This window comes from Pituophis catenifer, unplaced genomic scaffold (assembly GCF_029215685.1).
Source record: "Pituophis catenifer annectens isolate HBS135680 unplaced genomic scaffold, rPitCat1.0.hap2 SCAF_4, whole genome shotgun sequence".
Lineage (NCBI taxonomy): Eukaryota > Metazoa > Chordata > Lepidosauria > Squamata > Colubridae > Pituophis > Pituophis catenifer.
Window position 1 is genome coordinate 32,152,120 of NW_027256884.1, and position 17,659 is coordinate 32,169,778.

A 17,659-nucleotide genomic window follows, 5' to 3' on the forward strand; every position below is an offset into this window, starting at 1 on the left:
ACTTCTACATGGTGATTGCCTGATGAGTAAGGTTAACAAATTGAACATTAGAATGGCTATTTAGACTTTTTCCCCAAAAAATTCCTTTTGTTCTCAACTATCATAAGGCTACCTCAAAGAAGATGATCGTTTATATTCCCCAAGTCTCATCAGAGTTGGAGTCCTTATTCTTTTATCATAGCAAAACATTCTGATGTTGAGCAAGGCAAAACTCATAATTAAGAATGGTAAGTACCCTCTGCCAAGATCAGACATACCTACAATATTTTTATCTTGAAACCTAGAAATAGTATTGCTTGATAAGGTCAATATAAATGCTTAGTACTAATAAAAGCTAACATAAAGGCAATGTTAACAAAATTCATTGTCCTGTCTCTCTTTCTGAAGTAAGCAAGCTCATGAAAAAGAAACTGGCAAAAACTGAATAGAAGAACATCTAACATTGTGAAGGTGAATCAGACGTATACATAAACCCATTCCTGTGACCCCATTATAGATTACACTCACCAAGAAAATACCATTTAAAAACCCTGCCTGAAAATTCTTGCTTGGCAGGTAGAATTTTATTTCTGTAGTTGCTGAGGTTTTTGTTTTTTTGTAGAAAACAATAGATCAATGGTGGACTTGCCTTATATTGATGACTTGGCAAATTCACACTGCTCTTGTAAAAGAGCAGTGTTTCTCAACCATAATAATTTAGGAATTGTAATACCAGTTGGGGAATTCTGAAGCCCACATATTTTTAAATTGCTAAGTCTGAGAAACACTATATAAGGGGACAGTAAACGTGTTAAAGTTTCAGATACATTTTTCCTGCTAATGTAACTGTTATTCTCATACTCGATATGAGAACAGGTCTGATGGGGCTCTCAATTTTTTGATGCATTTGATATTTTTGCTCTGCAGGCAAACCAACTACTGGGGAAAAAAGAATGATTTTTTTCCTGATAACTATCATGTTATATTATGCAGTACATTTCCACATTGCTTATTGTTGCTTAGTGTTCACGTTTCAAGGAGGAGATGAAGTCAATAAACACAATTAATTTTATAGTAACAGCTATTATTTGCTTTCTCTTTTAGTGAATTATGTACCCAAGTATCAATATTAACAAAATATAGACTGGTGATGGAATAATTACATTAGAGAATATCCCAAATTATTACATTAATTGTAATGCAGCCTAAAGAGGAAAAAGTACATTAAAAAAAAAAACACTAATTTCTAGTGCCAATTCTATCTAAGAAAAAACTAGTACTTACTTGAACCCCACTATACACAGCAGACAGGATACATTTTCTACATGTAAATAAGCAGTTCTCATCTTTATGTTATTATAAAGTCCAAGTCAGACTTTCAGTGTTTCTCTTTTCATTATCTAAATATTAAAGATGCATTTTGCTATTTTTCTCATTTAAATTCAAAAGGATCCAGGAAATTACAACAGTGCCATGGGCAAGCTGTTATGTTTGAAGCTCTGTAAGTAAGACACCCACTTCTGGAACTGACTGAGATAGCAGCTTGCCTAAGGCAACTGAGCATGGCTTTAATTCTGTTCTTTTCTGTTCTATTCTAATCCACCTTTCAAGAATATAGCCTTCCCAAGAGTGTTTTCAAAGGAAAATCTTTGCAGGATGTTGTTAAGATTACCAAAACACGTGAAGCAATTGAACATTTGGGAAAAGCAGGACACGCAGTATAAATATTATACATTTTATTTTATAATTTTTAGATATGCTTTGTCTTTCAAATATCCTTTTGGTTCTGTTTTTCAGTCTCATATAAGGACAAGTTTCAAATAATATTTCTGCCTATAAAATTTTGTAAAGAAAGAGCCAGAAAAGTGGAAAATGAGAGGACTGTTACAGAAACACCATGCCCAGTTGCCTTACTGCTTTTTCTCTACTATGCTCAGACAATGCATCAGAAACATTTGATACGGTTTATTCTTCAGATGGAAATAATCATCATAATAAGCAAACCTGTATCAAGTTCATCATACTAGGCTCTTGAATATTATGTTCAATGTCCTCCATGAACAAAAATACTGGAAAAGCCTAGCAATTATTCACATATTAAAACACACAACTTCCTGATCATTCTATTGAAAATCTGGCTGTCCCATGCTTAATTACATAATGCTTCTACAGCGCTTTCTAACTTCTTCAATTACAGGGAAATATATTCCAAAATGTATCAGTAGCACTTGCCCACAAATATGAAGATTTGTTTCTCAGTAATCAGCTTTGGGATCAAGGGACAATTCAGAATGGATTCACATGACCATACAAATATTTAGCATGAGTTGGGAATGGGTGGGGGTCATTTATAATATTTGTATAATCTTAAATGGAATCCAGTGTAGTCTGTGATGCACTTGGAATATTGAAGCTGAGGAGTTCTACACATTGATTCAACCACATTCTCTCAGCCTAACTACCTCACAAGATCATTATAAGAATTGCATATTCCACCTGGCCTCCATATGCCAATAACGGAAGAGTTGCATAGCACTGTGATTTAAAGGTGAAGGGTGACTTCAAAATGCACATAAGCGTACACTACAAACACCTGTCTACAACTACTTAAACCCAACATGTCTTTTCATGGAAAACACACAACAGTTGCAAAGGAAAGCTATGCAATCCTTGTGCATCTACTTGCAAGATGGCAAATGTAGATACGAAATTATAACATGCACAAGATGTCATCATGCCAATATCACCACTACATACTTGCATCTTCATGTCTTGAATACATACACATATTTGCAATATTGTGTGATGATGTCAGCATGGACATGTTATCATTTACCACCTCACCACGGATGGGTAGACAGGTGTTACCTGAAGAATTCCTTTGTTGCCTTTGAATCTGAAGCACTGTACAACTGGTGAAATAACTATAATGTGCAACATAATAAATAATGTCTTAGGATAAGTTTAGGGTGTTCATTGCATCTTGACATAAACAAAAAATCAGATGAAGAAACTTAATTGTATAACACTTGTATCTAGTAGTGTTTCACTGACAACTAGGAAAATTTGGGGATGCCACGCAATACCTCTTGAAGAAATGCACCCAAGAGATGATATCTAACTATGATAAAGGAATCAGGTAATATAGACTGACTGAAATGGCCTTTTAACTGTTGAAGAAAACCACTGTTCAACATCTTATTTAATGGTCCTTGCAGGTTCCCATCACAAGTGTTTGCTACACTTTCAACAATTCTCAACAATTCACTGATTGAGGGATCTTTGGTGCTCTCTGATCTTATTTTCTTGCAGGCATTTCATTACCCAAATATCAATGCTAGCTAGTAAAGAGTGGGGTTTGCTCTCAGTTTATATTTCCTGGTCAGTATTGGTGGGGTTGGTTTTAGAGGTTCTTTGGTTGAGTTGTGTACTGTTGGCTTGTTTGTCAGTTTCTTGACTAGGGTATTGTTTACTTGATTGTTGGTTTGATGTTAATCTTGGAGTTAATATATGCTCATTTGAGTGCTGATTGCTGCTAGATAGGTGCTTAGATCTCTTTGTTCCTCCTTTGGCTTGATTATCTTTTTTTGCAGAGGTTATAGATATTATTTATGTCTATTTGTCTATTGATGGCTAATCTGTCAGAATGCCAGGTTTATAGAAATTCCCTGATGTTTTTGGACTTGGCTTGGTCTAGGATGGTCAGTTTCCCAATTGAAACTATACTTAAATCTGTCCATATGTCGTGGAATTAAAGAGTTTTAATCATGTCTTCTGATTACTAGTTGGTATTCATGGATGCGTTCTGCCAGTCTTCTGCCTGTTTCTCCCACATAGTGGTTGTTGCAGTCATTACACTGTATGTTACAGATGACTCCTGTTTTTTCTTCTTCTGGGGCTGCTGGGTCTTTTGGTTTGCTTGGGATGTTTTGAAGGGCTTTAGTTAGCTTGTGTGCTATTCTGATTCTATGTGGTTGTAGTAGTCTGTTGTGGTTTCTGAGATGTTCTTGGTGTACGGCATGTTATTCTTTTTAGAATTTGTGTTAGTTATGCTGTATTGGATTGATTGGTCAGGTACTTTTTGATAAAGTTGCAGGGATATCCATTTTGTTGGAATGTGTTGTATAGATGCTCTGTTTCCTTTTTCTGCTGTTCATAGATTAACTCCAAGATTAACATCACCCTAAAAATCAAGTAAACAATACTTCAACCAAGAAATAGCCAGACAAGCCAACAGTACACAGCTCAACCAAAGAACTTCTAAGGCCATCCCCACCAACACTGACAAGACAATATAAACCAAGAACAAATCCCACTCCTTACTAACACTGATGATTTTACCTAGTCTGGGTAATGAAACATTTGCAAGAAAACAACCAAAGTCAGAGAGCACCAAAGACCACTCATTTCAACCCTATGCTACAAATATTCTCCTTCTGTGATTATCACAGAAGACTAAACCATATTACCTTTGCAATATTTGAGACTAGTTGTTAATATATATTTATCCTTCTGAGTTCAACTCTTTCGAACCGTAGTAAGTGAAACAATGGCAAGGAGAACCAGCATTAGCTTTTGCTAATACTAAAGTGATAAAAGACAGAGCGGAACAACCTAGGTCACTATGAGGTTTGTAGAAATCTGAATTTGGGATTTCTACACTGGACTAAAATGGTTTTGTATCCAGCAATTGTAGAACCGTGGGATGGTTTTGAAGCATGTACCATCCCTTATAAATAATACCTTTAAATTGTTTTGTTGTTTGTTTCCTTTTTAAAGTTTTACACAATTACCAATCTTTTTTCTTCAACTCTACTTTAAAAAAAAACCTCTTCCTACTTAAATTTTAATACTAAAATGTGTTGTGTGTTGATTTCAAAAAGGAATTCCATTGAATTATCTATTATTAACTATCGGTTTCTCTTTTAATATAGTACTTAAAATTCACTTATGATAGAACTATTGTATCATTTCTCTGTTTTGTTTTCTGTTCATATTTTGCCTGATAAATCATAGTTTGAGCTCACGTGCTTGTTTTCAAAGTGATGTCCTACAAAATTCAATTTGATACTTCAACTAAGTATACATAGGACTGAAGCCCTTCTGTCTCTTTAAAACAATTTTCCTTTAATCTTCACAATGGCTCTGAATTCTTTAATCCCGAAAGGACACTCAAGGGAACTCAAATCCATCCTCAAAACCATTTACTTTGAAATATTATGAGTCTTTTAGAAATAAATTATCTATTTCCATCTACATTTTGAAATTGATTTTAAACTTTTCTTTGCTGCATCTTTGCCCCAAATTTCCACAAAGGGGGATTCCTTTAACTTTACTTTCACTAGTGTCTTCCCTAGTTTTTTCCTCTGCTATTACCTCCTTGGCTTCCCATGGGTCTACTCTGTTTTTGCCTTGTATAATTTCCACTTGGCATGAGTCTTTTCCTGACACTCTATCTTGGTTTATCTTCACACAAGCTTTACAACTTTGCTTGTACAGAGACATATACAGACTGTCAGTTAGCACAATCACCAATCGCTATTTAAGACATTCTGCACTCTTCTGTGGCTCATACCGTCATTGTACATCATGTTCTTGAATTTTTCCTTTCAGCAACCAAACATTTAAGTAATATTATACACAAGGGTCCTGAAATGTAATATTATACACAGGGGTCCTGCTGTGCATTTTATTATGATTCACCAAGTTGTCCAAAAACATCTAGTTAATCTAAACCATTGTTTCCCAACCCTGGCAACTTAAAGATATTAAAGTTGCCAAGGTTGACAAACACTGATCTAAGCTATAGTCTTCTGTAACATCCAACTGCAAATCATGGTTAAGAAATTAATAGTTCATAGCTTAGATTAAACACTAAAATATATTAAGCTCAATAAAATAGAAGCATCCGATGCCTCTGAAATGCAATGCTCAACTTAAAAACGGAGGCCAAGTCACAACATTATTTGTTTGCATTTATATTTTATTTTCCTTTTTGAAATTTTAGCAAGATGTTTTAAAATCACGGTTTAGCACTGTGTGTGCATGCAGCAAGTACCAGTGAGGGAAAGAAAATGGGGAAAATAAGGGATACAAGATCCACTTTGGCACATTCATGTAATATTAGACCACTATTTAGCATCATATACAAACTCTTGATACTGTAAATTATTAAAAGCAGAGTGGAGCGCGAATCCTCCCCCATGCTAGACCCACACAGAGATGTTACAAATCCCTAAAAGATAGAAAGATGAAAAATGCTTACTATGCACACACGTATGTAAACTTGGACTTCTTGCAGCTGGTGACCCATAGTCCCGAATACAGTCTAAAGAAAATGCAAAAAGTATTATTAATCCATATGCCAAAATGGACTGATTTCTACTCTCCCATTCTATACTCAGCATGTTTGCTCTTCTACTGAATTATTCATATATGTATAGATATATCTATACATCCATAAATATAAAGGTAAAAGTAAAGGTTCCCCTCGCACATATATGCTAGTCGACTCTAAGGGGGTGGTGCTCATCTACGTTTCAAAGCCTAAGAAGCAGTGCTGTCTGAAGACGTCTCTGTGGTGATGTGGCCGGCATGACTAAATGCCAAATGTGCATGGAATGCTTTTACCTTCCCACCAAAGGTGTTCCCTATTTTTCTTCTTGCATTTTTTACGTGATTTCGAACTGCTAGGTTGGCAGAAGCTGGGACAAGTAACAGGAGCTCACTCCATTACGCGGTAGTAGGGATTCAAACTGCTGAACTGCCGACCTTTCGATCGACAAGCTCAGCATCTTAGCCACTGAGCCACCGCGCCTTCATAATTTCATAATTCATAATTTATATCCATAACTATACCTGCACTTTTATTTTAGAATATGATTCTTCCATTTTCTAATATTATGCAGGAGATGACCAGGCTGAGCCTGAGGGAGGGGACAAATGCCTCATAAATCAAGATTTCTTTATTTTTTTAAAGAAGGGGAATGGTGCCTGGTTCATTGCAAAAGATCATATAAGAACTGACCTCTATGGCAGATTAATATTCATACAGATTGTGCCTGGCAACAAAACAACACTATCATACATGAATAGGGTGTAACTGCAACTCACCCAAATATTTCGGGTAGAAATAATCCTGTGAGGAAAAAAAAAACATTTATTGGAAAGACACATTTGATCTAAAGTGACATTAAGATTAAAATAAAGGCTAACAGTTTAATAATGGAGCAATACAATTTGAATTGAATTGTAGTGTTAGGTGTTTGCTCATCCTATCGATCCCATTACCATTAAACAAAGCATTTTTGCTTTTATAGAGCCCTGAGTCACACTACTGAAGGTTAATGGCTGAATACTCATGAGTAAACATCCAAGTTTATACTGCTTACTCATCAGTAAATCTGCTGATTAAGGAAACTTGAGCTGCCCGCTTGAAAACAGAGGTTATGAATTATCCACTGCAGTTTCAAAAACATTGGTGACAACAGCAATATTGGAGGAAGGAAGTGAGTAGTCAAGATTCAGTTTCTCATTTTGCTGTTTGATGTTTAATTCTCCAGCTGCAAAATCCGGAACAATTCCCTTAGTTATAGGAAAACAGAGTAAAGGAAAGTTTCAATTTTAAAGCAGAATTATAAACCCTTAAGTCAGCATATGTTATCATCATTAGGACAGTTGAATTCCTCCTTAAAATATGGGTTTTTAATTGTTAGTTCAAACTTTTGAGCAAATCACTGATTCTACTGAAGACTGTCACCAATATCAATAACAGCTCCCAGAATACATCCCAGGAAAGAAGATAGTACTAAAAGTAATGCACCTTATGTGAGTAATGATTCCAAATAACAGACCAAACAAGCAAAAAATATGAAATGTCCATGCCTTTAAGGAATGCAGAACTGGTCATGGAACAATTGTTAGTCTTCATAAATTCAAAGCCCAACTTGTCCTTTATTTCTCTCTTTTGGAAATAAAAGGGTAGATGATCACACTAGCAATAAAAATTGCCTACAACTTCACATAATGATTTTCACGATGTGAATCTGCATATGATAGGGTTTCTATTGCAATGCTTAACACTGGGTGCCATGCTAATAGATGCTACACTGTAAATGAGTAGAAAATTAGATAGTATGGTGGTAAGAAATTGGTGCTAGACAATTATGGTGTGAAGAATATAATGGTACACATGACAGCTACAAGTTGATGCAACAGCATCCTCAAACACAAAAATCAAGAAAGAATGGATATTTTCCACATGCGTACATTATGGTATTTAACATGATTACTTCTTTTCCTTTAGTCCATTTAATCATTTCCAAAGAACTTAATTTGGATTTTTTTTGCATATCAAAACATGTCTTATTTATTTTAGCAGAAAAAGAAGAAAAAGACTTGGAGGTAGAAACAGACTTTTTTTGCTTATATATTTCCATTTATTCAAGCTTCAGAAGGTCAATGAATTAATGTTTCTGTTCGGTTTACACTAACAGAAGCAAATACTTACTGACATGTAACAGAAATATTAACATTTAACATTACAAGATTATCCATTATTTTGGCCGGATAAATATCAAATCAAACAAGATGACAAATAATAAACCTTACTATTTAGTTTCCAAAGGTTTTAAAGAAAGTACATTTTTCATTTTTAAATTTCTGATCTACTAAGTGTCCTTTTCCCAAAACATAAATTAAACATTAGGTAGTTTATTTATAGGTTAGAGGTGCCCTGAGTACCAGAAAGGTAGCCAATTTATGAAGACAAATTAGAAGTTATGTGCAAAAATGTGTAACTTACTCTAAAAGTGTCTTTTTCCAATTACAATTAGGCTAATAGATTTTAAGCACAAGTAAAAAAGACAGGAGTTAAATTCTAATATAAGAACATAGGTTATAATTTCAATTTAGATAAATAACAATGAATAAAAGTAGAAGTATATGTACAGACAATAATTTATGTTCATGATCTAATCTATGTTATATATGCCCCAAAGCATATATTTCATATAGGTGTTTTCCACATATTTTGCATTAGAATTCATATAAATCTCATTTAAAATGGCCATTTGGATGAAAGTCATGGGAAATATAGTTTAATACAAGTGATTATCAAGAGATTATGTATCTATAAATTGGCTTTTTTCCCCAACATGTAATTCCTATTATAGGTAGTCCTAGACTTACGACCCCAATTGAGCCCAAAATTTTGGGTTTTTTTCTCTTCAAGTTTTTTATTTTATATTACATATACATATCAATGCATGAACAGTGTGACACCTGGATGCCATACATTTCAGCACAGATAAATAATATTATAGGTATCCTATTCTTCTTGCCCTGCAGATATCATAAGAAGGGCTACTTCTAAGGAAGCCTTTGTTCATTGGGATTTCTGTACTATTATGCTATTGTTTTTTTCACAAAAAGAATTCAGGCAACACACACTCCCCTGAACAGGAGACTTCAGAGCAAAGTAAGTGGCAATGCCGCACCCACAATTAAATGGGTATTCCAGGAAGTGCTGTCAACAAGGAAGCTTATATTGGCTCAGATATTCACACTGTTACAGGATAAGCAAAGCTAGAAAAGCATCCAACGATGTTGCAATGACATTGAATCTTGGAAGATGACAATGTGAGGGCAAATATGTAGCTAAAAGAGGTTGGAACATGGTAGATAATAAAAATCAGGAGTAAAAAAAGGCAATGGAGAAGTAGGAGAATACAAGATCATTGGTGGGAAAGAAAGACTTCCCCCATCTCCCAGGAAAGATTACTGTGTGTCCATGTTTGGATTGAGGTTATATGCCTATGCGTACACATGTTTATAAATCTATGAAGCAGCATATATGTCTGAAGGAGGTTATGTGTGCACATAGATATTCATATGTGTTGGTGTATTTTACATGGATACTGGCACATGTCTTCTCCAAGATCAGAACTTGGCCCTCCTATAGATTATGGATTATAATTTGGCCAAAACCCATTGTATAACATAGTTTTACCATATAAATCCTGTTGTTTGAATATTTTTAAAAATTATATATTTAGTGCGAGAAATTTATTAACTGAAAAGACATCTTTGGTTGTTGTCATATGTTGACGTTCTATTTTGTAATTTTCCCTAGCTATTATCATGTAAGATAAGCAGTTTGATGTAGTAGTTGAGGCACTGGGCTAAAACCCAGAAGGCAATGAGTTCTGTTCCTGCCTTAGGCACAAAACCAGCTAGGTGACCTTGGGCCAATCACTTTCCCGAAGGAGGCAGTAAAAAACCACTCCCAAAAATCTTGTCAAGAAAATTGCAGGGACTAGTCCAGGCAGTCACCAGGAGTCACCACTGACTCAAAGGCACGCACAAAAATCACATCTACGGAACATTACATGGCGTACAAGCTGTAGCCAAATTATTTAAAATGAATCAATATCTGAAATTCAAGCATTTTTCATCATTACAGGCATATCTCTTATCAACCTAAATTTTATTTCTCCTATCACACTCCTTATATAGACCTTTGCTGGGGTATCACGTTTTTTAAGACAGCCTTTGTTTTAGCATTATTTTCTTTAGACCTAACTAGTTTCTTTGCAGGATCAAAGCATATAAAATAATGCCAATTAAAAAACCCTCGAATCTGTGCCAGAAGGACAGCATCATTAATCATCACAAGGTTACAAGCAACCAAAACTGCTCAAAATTATACTTATTTATTAGTTCTACACTCCACATTCCTCCTCAGGAGCAAAAATAGTAATAATACATAGCATTCCCTCCTATTTCTGAACAACCTCCCCTCCCTCCCCCCCCCCCCCCCCCCAGTAAGACAGGCTGGACTGAGAGATCCTGACTGGTCCAAAAGCCATCCAGTAAATCTCTATGGCTGAGGATGGACATGAACCTTATATAAATTAACTCAGCATTTATATAAATTTACTGTACATGCTGAATAATACAAGAAGGTTACTCAGCACTTTTTAAATGACAATTCTAAATATAGAACTTTGAATGATGGGTTATTTGTTCAGCATTGCATCAAACAAATTTTCTTGTTCCTTCTCAAAGCTCTCTAAAAGTTCTGTGTCAAGCAACAGAAAAAAAAAATATTTTGTCACATCAAAATCTTTACGAAAATTCTTGTGACTGTTTGATATTTTGTAATTTTTAACTGGGCAAAATGGTGTATCACAGAGCAACAATTTTTGACTCAACATACCTTAAATGGGCTGACTTACAGAATGTACCCAAAATATGACTCCTGTGGGATTGAAATTTGGCAAAGTTGTGGATGCTTCTCTACCGTGCCTTTTGACTACACTTCCTACTGGTAGAAACCACGGGTTGTATAGCAGAAGGGACGATGGGAGACGTATACCCTACCCTTTTTCCCGCCTCCCTTGAGCTTCTGCACTGAATAACTGGAGGCAAGGGCTGACTAGTGAGCAGCCATTGGCTGCTTTGGAACTGAGGCCAACATTTGAAATCTCTTAACAATGGTGGCCAGTGAGGGGAAAACCTGGATGCCTGCTTGCGGGGGGTGGGGAGGTGGAAAAGGAAGAGGCTTCAGCAGGGTTCTCTTTTATACATGAAAAGAATGATCCAATGGATCACAAGTTGCCTAGTGATCTCTTAAAATTTACCAATAGCCTGAACCTTAATATTTGCCGTGTACACCTGCTTGTGCATTTATGTAACATGGCATATACAGACTTGCAATATATATGTCACAGCTTTTCCAAATTTTCATCAGAATTTTAAAGTCACAAACAAACTCCTTTGTACAATCACATAGACTAATATAAATTCTTCAACCCCTGTACATATTGTTTGTATGATACAGTAAAACTCAACATTCTACATTATTTTAAAAATGCCATTTCTGCTTTAAAATAAGAACATTTAAGTGCTGTAAAACAAGAATGAGGAACAGACCTCCAGATGTTACACAACTATAATTCCAATGTTATTAACTAATCTCTCTGGAACTCTTTAACAATACCTGGAAAGACTGTGTATTGAGTCAAGACACAAAATAAAGCTACAAGATTACATCCTCCAAAAATACCAACAACTTGATGCATCTGGACCAATATTAGAATCGCAAGTTTTTGTTATTTCTTATATATTTCTACATATTAATTTAGACCCCAAATGAGATCCTGGGAACACTAAGATAAGCCCAGTCAAACAGAATCAATTCAGTTTCTTGCAGGAATAAATAAATTTATGTTGGAAGATCAAAGCTAGAAATGAACACAAAGCAATTTATATTCACATGTATACCTCATCTTTCTCCATCTTCTAGCAATCTACTGAAGATCATTAACTTCCTCCTATTGTTATCAATGACCAGTTGAAATTTATTCCATTAATGACAGCATAAAATGTGTGAGCTCTTTTTTTTTGACCATACGGTAATGATAATCAGTTGGACTTCAGGGAAACTAAAGAAGGCTCCCAGGAGATGTTAGGAATTATTGTATTGCTCATCTCTTTATCAAACCACATTTGAAAATCATCCGCAAACCTGATTAGCTGAGAGAAATGAAATAACCATACTTGCTCAGATATTGCAGTGCTTATACTGCAAACATCCCAGTAATACTTTTGCTGTCTAGGACACTATGTATCTAATTATTTTTTAAAATAATAATAAAGGAATAAATTGTACCTATAGAAGATAACCAACAGAATTTTACTATTGTTTTTAATAGATCTTTCTGCTATGAATGTAGCTATCAATAGCTATTAAAATTCAAATGATGAATGAAATGTCGAAGCTCAGAGGCAACATATCTCCAGACACTGGAAATAAATTCAGAATATTTCCACCAGTTTTATCTTGATATTTTTTGTGACCTTCCAAGGACAGTTCCTATCTAGTACTCCAAAGTTAGAGCTGTGATAATTTCATGGAATTCCAAAGTCCTTTTTAGGTGAATAGTATTATTGGCCTATTGATTTATGTTTGAAACCCGTCTATTGCTAATCTTGTATGGCTGGAAGACATACAATGCAGGGCAGGAAGAGATGGAGAACAAAGGGAAATTCCATTATGTAAACAGAGATCTATTTGCATTAGACGAAATCACCATTGCTTCAGGTATGCTACATCAACATATGACTACCATATTTGAAAGATAGTTTATCTCTCCCTACCACCACCCTTTCTTCTTCCTCAAAAAACCATTACTTTTTCCCCCACTTCATTCATCTTTATAAACTATACAACTTCAGAGAGATTTTTCAAAACTGGAGGAAATTAAGAGCACAAACATAAAAGAGCATTTATTTTTTAAAAAATCTGTCACGGAAAAATCCAAACATTCCATAGTAAAGCTTCAGATAAATGACACTGCAGAATATAAAACAGTTCTTCCCTTTTTGCAGTGGAACAATACAATTTAGTCATATACGTTTTCTGCAGGCTCATTTTTGGATTTAAAAAATAGTTTTACTAAAACTTTATATATAACTAATTCTCTGGTGACCTTGGATTATGTTATTCATTTTGGGGGATATTCTCCACCCATCAATGAACCATGGCTGCAAACTTGTAAGAAATTATTTCAGCAAAGCTTACCCTATATTGATTAAATGTGAACACATTTAACATTGATATTTAAAAGGAGTAATACTTTATAAATTGAAAAGTATGATAACATATATGTAAACAACCTAAATATCCAATGCTGTTTGCTGTTTATAAACTGAAAATGACAGAGAATTGGAGAACATCATGTTCATTTTTGTTCTTCCCAAACATATCCTTGACTTTATCTGAGGCTAAAGGCCAAAAGAGTGATATCACAAACCAAAATTTGCTACTACTTTGCAACTATTCACTATGCTGGAAAAAGAGTACACCATGCTGTGAACTTAGTCAGGGAATATGTTAAGACACGTTTTCCCTTAAATATAAAAATTAACTCTTCCAAGAGAAAAAATCCAAGTTCCTCTCGTTCTCAGTACTTTTGACCTACAAAACTCTCAACCTGTCTACCCCATTCAAATCATTAACAGGAATACAACCATGTGCAAAAATCACTAGTTCTCTTAAAACATTTATTTCCTAAACTAACACCAAATAATCCTTGTTTATAAATGAGTTTTTCCAGAATAGTACATTCCAATGTTGCAAGCATCAGAAAACTAGAATATATAAAATGAAATGTTTTGTTTAATTTAAAATTATAGTTACTTTTATAGTATTAAGACTTCTAGCAAGAAACAGCTATAGATTTAGGTAACTATCATTCACTCACTAAACACAGTAATTTGTTTAAAAAGATTCATTTTAAAAATGATGTGTTAACTCAGACTGTTTACATTTATCAACCAATACACAGCTGATCCAAGTTAGCATAATCTTAGATGGCTTTATACTGTTTATTCAACTGATTTATTCAACAAAACCTTGCTTGCAAAAATCAATGGAGGGGAGGCATTTGAACTGACAGGCACCAAAAGGAATATTCAAATTGAGCTGTGCAAATTGCAAATTCTCCTTAGTTATCCAATAACCCTGATTCTAGTAGATGTACTTCGTAGGATTTAACTTGTCCACAAAAGAAAGCACGTGTGCAAATACACACCTACACCCAAGGGATCCTTTCTAGGAGAGGGATCCTGATTTATCCCCATATAAGCTACTCCCTTCCCAGCATTTCCCTACTCTTGTTTGCTCGGCTTCACAATCCAAATAGAACGCATTTGTCAAGAGAAGGGCGTGGTTTAAGTTATTTATCTAATAATGACTCTTCCAAGCAACTTCTCCAGCTGTGCAAACACCTGGCGCCCTCATTCCCCTTCTGATGCTTTAGGATGACTTCACACTATTCTTCTTCCTTTTTTTAAAAAAAAGTAAATAAAAAATAAACTTAATGATCCCCGACACTTTTTTGGACTTTTCTCACCGTCTCAGGGTCGTTCTCAAAGACTTCTCGGGCTTCTTCCCGGTTGCAGAGTTCCTCCACGCACTCTCTCTCCAGATGGCCTTGCTTGGTCTCCTCGAAGATCTGGTAGGCTCGTCGGTGCCTCTGGCGAAGGAACTGGGAAGCCTCTTCCCGACCTTTGTAGAACACCACGGCTGGAGGAGCCCCCAAAGAAATGGGGGGGAGGGAAAGGGGGAAGCCATTAATCCCGGGCTCCCTTGGAAGAACGACGCGGCCGCGCGCTTCCCCAGCAAAGTCGCCGGCTCCCTCCCTCACCCTCCGGGCAAGCGCGCGGGGCTATTTCCCTTTGCGAAGAGTCCTCCGGGACCGTCACGAACTCCGCTCTACGTGACATGCTCGGACGGCTCGCAAACCCTCCGGCTCTGGGTTCCATCTTCGGCTCCGCGGCTTCCCCCGCACCATTTTCCGCGCCCGCCACGAGCGAAACCAAACAATGCCGCGGCGGCGCCACCGCCGTTTACTTCGCAAAACAAGGACATCCCCCGCGTCCCTCTCGCCCGGCCGCCGCCGAGAACAAAGCTGCGGAAGCCGAAGAGCAAGGGAGGCGAAGGTCGCCACCGACCCCTTTGCTTTGCGGGCAGAGAGAAAAGCCGAAAAGCTGCCGGGGGGAAGGGGGGGGGGAAATGGTCTGGGAGCGGGGAGACCGAGAACCTTTGGCCGAAAAGTAGCGCCACGAGGCAGGTGCCCTGGACTTGGAAGCTGCCGGCTGGTCGCCCGTGGGAAAAAGGCTTTAGGACGCCCTGACCTTATGAGGCAAACGCCGGGGAGCGCCGAGGTGGCTGTCGCCGGGCTCTTTCCCGGCCCCACAGAAACGCAAACGCGGTATTGTCCGCGTGGGCTTTGGGGTTTGTTTGTTTTTTTTAAATGCGCGTCTCCCATCCATTCAGGGGAAGAGGGCGAACTCCTCCGCCACTACGAGGAAGGGCAGCGGAGAGGGGCTTCCTTCCTCGGGTGGGTGGGTGGGGGGGCGACAAGAAGGGGAAGAAGCGGCCCGGGGAAGAGGAAGCCCCACTACTCACTCTGCGAGGAGTCCGCAGCCAGCAGGACGAGCAAGAGGGCAGCAGCGGGAGCCGGCGGCGGCTGCATGATGCGGCGGCGGCTGAGCCTGGGGCTGCGCCCTCTGACTGGCCGAGAGGAGCGGGGCGGTCTGGTAGCGGAGGAGGGAGCGCCGCTCCTGTTGGAGGCAGCGCGGCTTCTGCCGAGCCCCGCGGGGGAGTCGCTTGTGCCGTTGAGCCAATCAAGGGAGAAAGTTTGCAGGCTTTGGAGCTCCAGCGACACACCTAGTGCTTCCCGCGCCCTCAGCGCCCGACAACTGGCTGGCTGCTATAGCGAGGCGAGGATGGAGGTCAGAGGAAGAGGGAGGCAGGCCCCGGAGGGACGTTTTTGAAGGAAGAACAGAGCGACCCGTCGACGGCCGTGCCCTCCGGGGCCGAAAGCCTCTGAAAGCAACCACGCACGGCTGCGCCTCTCGAATTCCTGCAAAGGGTCATTGGTTGTATGTAAAGGGTGTGTGCATGCAGACAGTCGTGGCTTGCTGCCTCGACGTGTTTGACAGCTGTTATTTGCTGCCTGACAATCTTGCATGGATGCAATTCCCTGCCTGCACCACATGCCCTCGATTGTAGGGGTTCTTTTGCCTGAAAATCCCAATTGTGAGCCAGCAGAGAAAACGGTGACACTTTGCATATAGTTCTGTTCAGAATCAGTAGGCATCTCCCCATTATTTATTTATTTACTTATTTATTTATTGGTTTGATTTATATGCCGCCTTTCTCCGGAGACTCAGGGCGGCTTACAATGCGTTAAGCAATAGCCGTCATACTTTTGTATATACCTGCTTAGTAGGGCTTTCTGCCACCCCCAAGTGGTGTTCTTTTTATACAAAGTCAGCTTATTGCCCCCACAATCCGGGTCCTCGAAAGGATGGAAGGCTGAGTCAACTTTGACTCAGCCTTCCATTATAGCCCCTTTATAGCCTTTCATTATAGCCCCAGGGTCCCCATAAGACACCTACCACCACACCTGATGGCAAGAAGATGATGGAGGGCAGCTTTCCATCCCTTATCTACTGTTACCACCAAAAATTGGAACCGTCATTTCACTCAAGTCATTTCAGTTCACCCAGTCCATCCCTGGCCTCTTGTATATGGCGTTTTGAGATATTTCAGACATAATAGTGTTTCACAACAGAATCCCATCCATCAGCCCTATGTTCATGATTATTTATTTTATTTTATTGTTTATATTTATATACTGCCCTTCTCCCAAAGGACTCAGGGCAGTGAACAGCCAACAGATAAAACGCAAGAAATACAAAATTTAAAAACAGTATTAAAATCCAATTAAATTAATTTGGCCCACAATTAAAAGCACCCGTATTAAGACCTATAATTAAACAATTTAAAAATTAAAACAATTTAAAAGAGTTAGGCCAGCCCAGCTTGCTGGAATAAAAACGTCTTTAGGGAACGGCGAAAGGTGCAAAGATCCAGGATTAAAGCGTTAAATAGGATGGGTTACGGTTAGTGTTAGACTTGGGTTCAAGTCCACCTGCAGCCATGAGAACTTGCTGAGGGGCTTTGGGACAATTGCTCTGTCAGCATAATTTACCATGTGGTGTTGTTGCAGGGGTGAACAGAAAAGACATCCCAAAATGATGTAAATCATTTTGAGCACCTAGTGAAAATCAGGATGTTACAAATGTAACAGACAGTTATGTTTAT

General features: G+C 37.9%; 1 protein-coding gene across 1 annotated transcript in view; it reads right to left on the reverse strand.

Moving 5' to 3' along the window:
• The window catches only part of GAS6 (growth arrest specific 6), a 43,447-nt gene extending 27,425 nt beyond the window's left edge, over positions 1-16,022 (reverse strand). The window contains exons 1-4 of the mRNA XM_070942816.1: positions 15,956-16,022; positions 14,898-15,070; positions 7,093-7,117; positions 6,245-6,307 (exon numbers count right to left, since the gene is read on the reverse strand). Of these exons, the coding sequence (XP_070798917.1) occupies positions 6,245-6,307; positions 7,093-7,117; positions 14,898-15,070; positions 15,956-16,022 (328 nt within the window). The remainder of the gene's footprint in view (positions 1-6,244; positions 6,308-7,092; positions 7,118-14,897; positions 15,071-15,955) is intronic.
• Between the last annotated feature and the right edge of the window lie 1,637 nt (positions 16,023-17,659).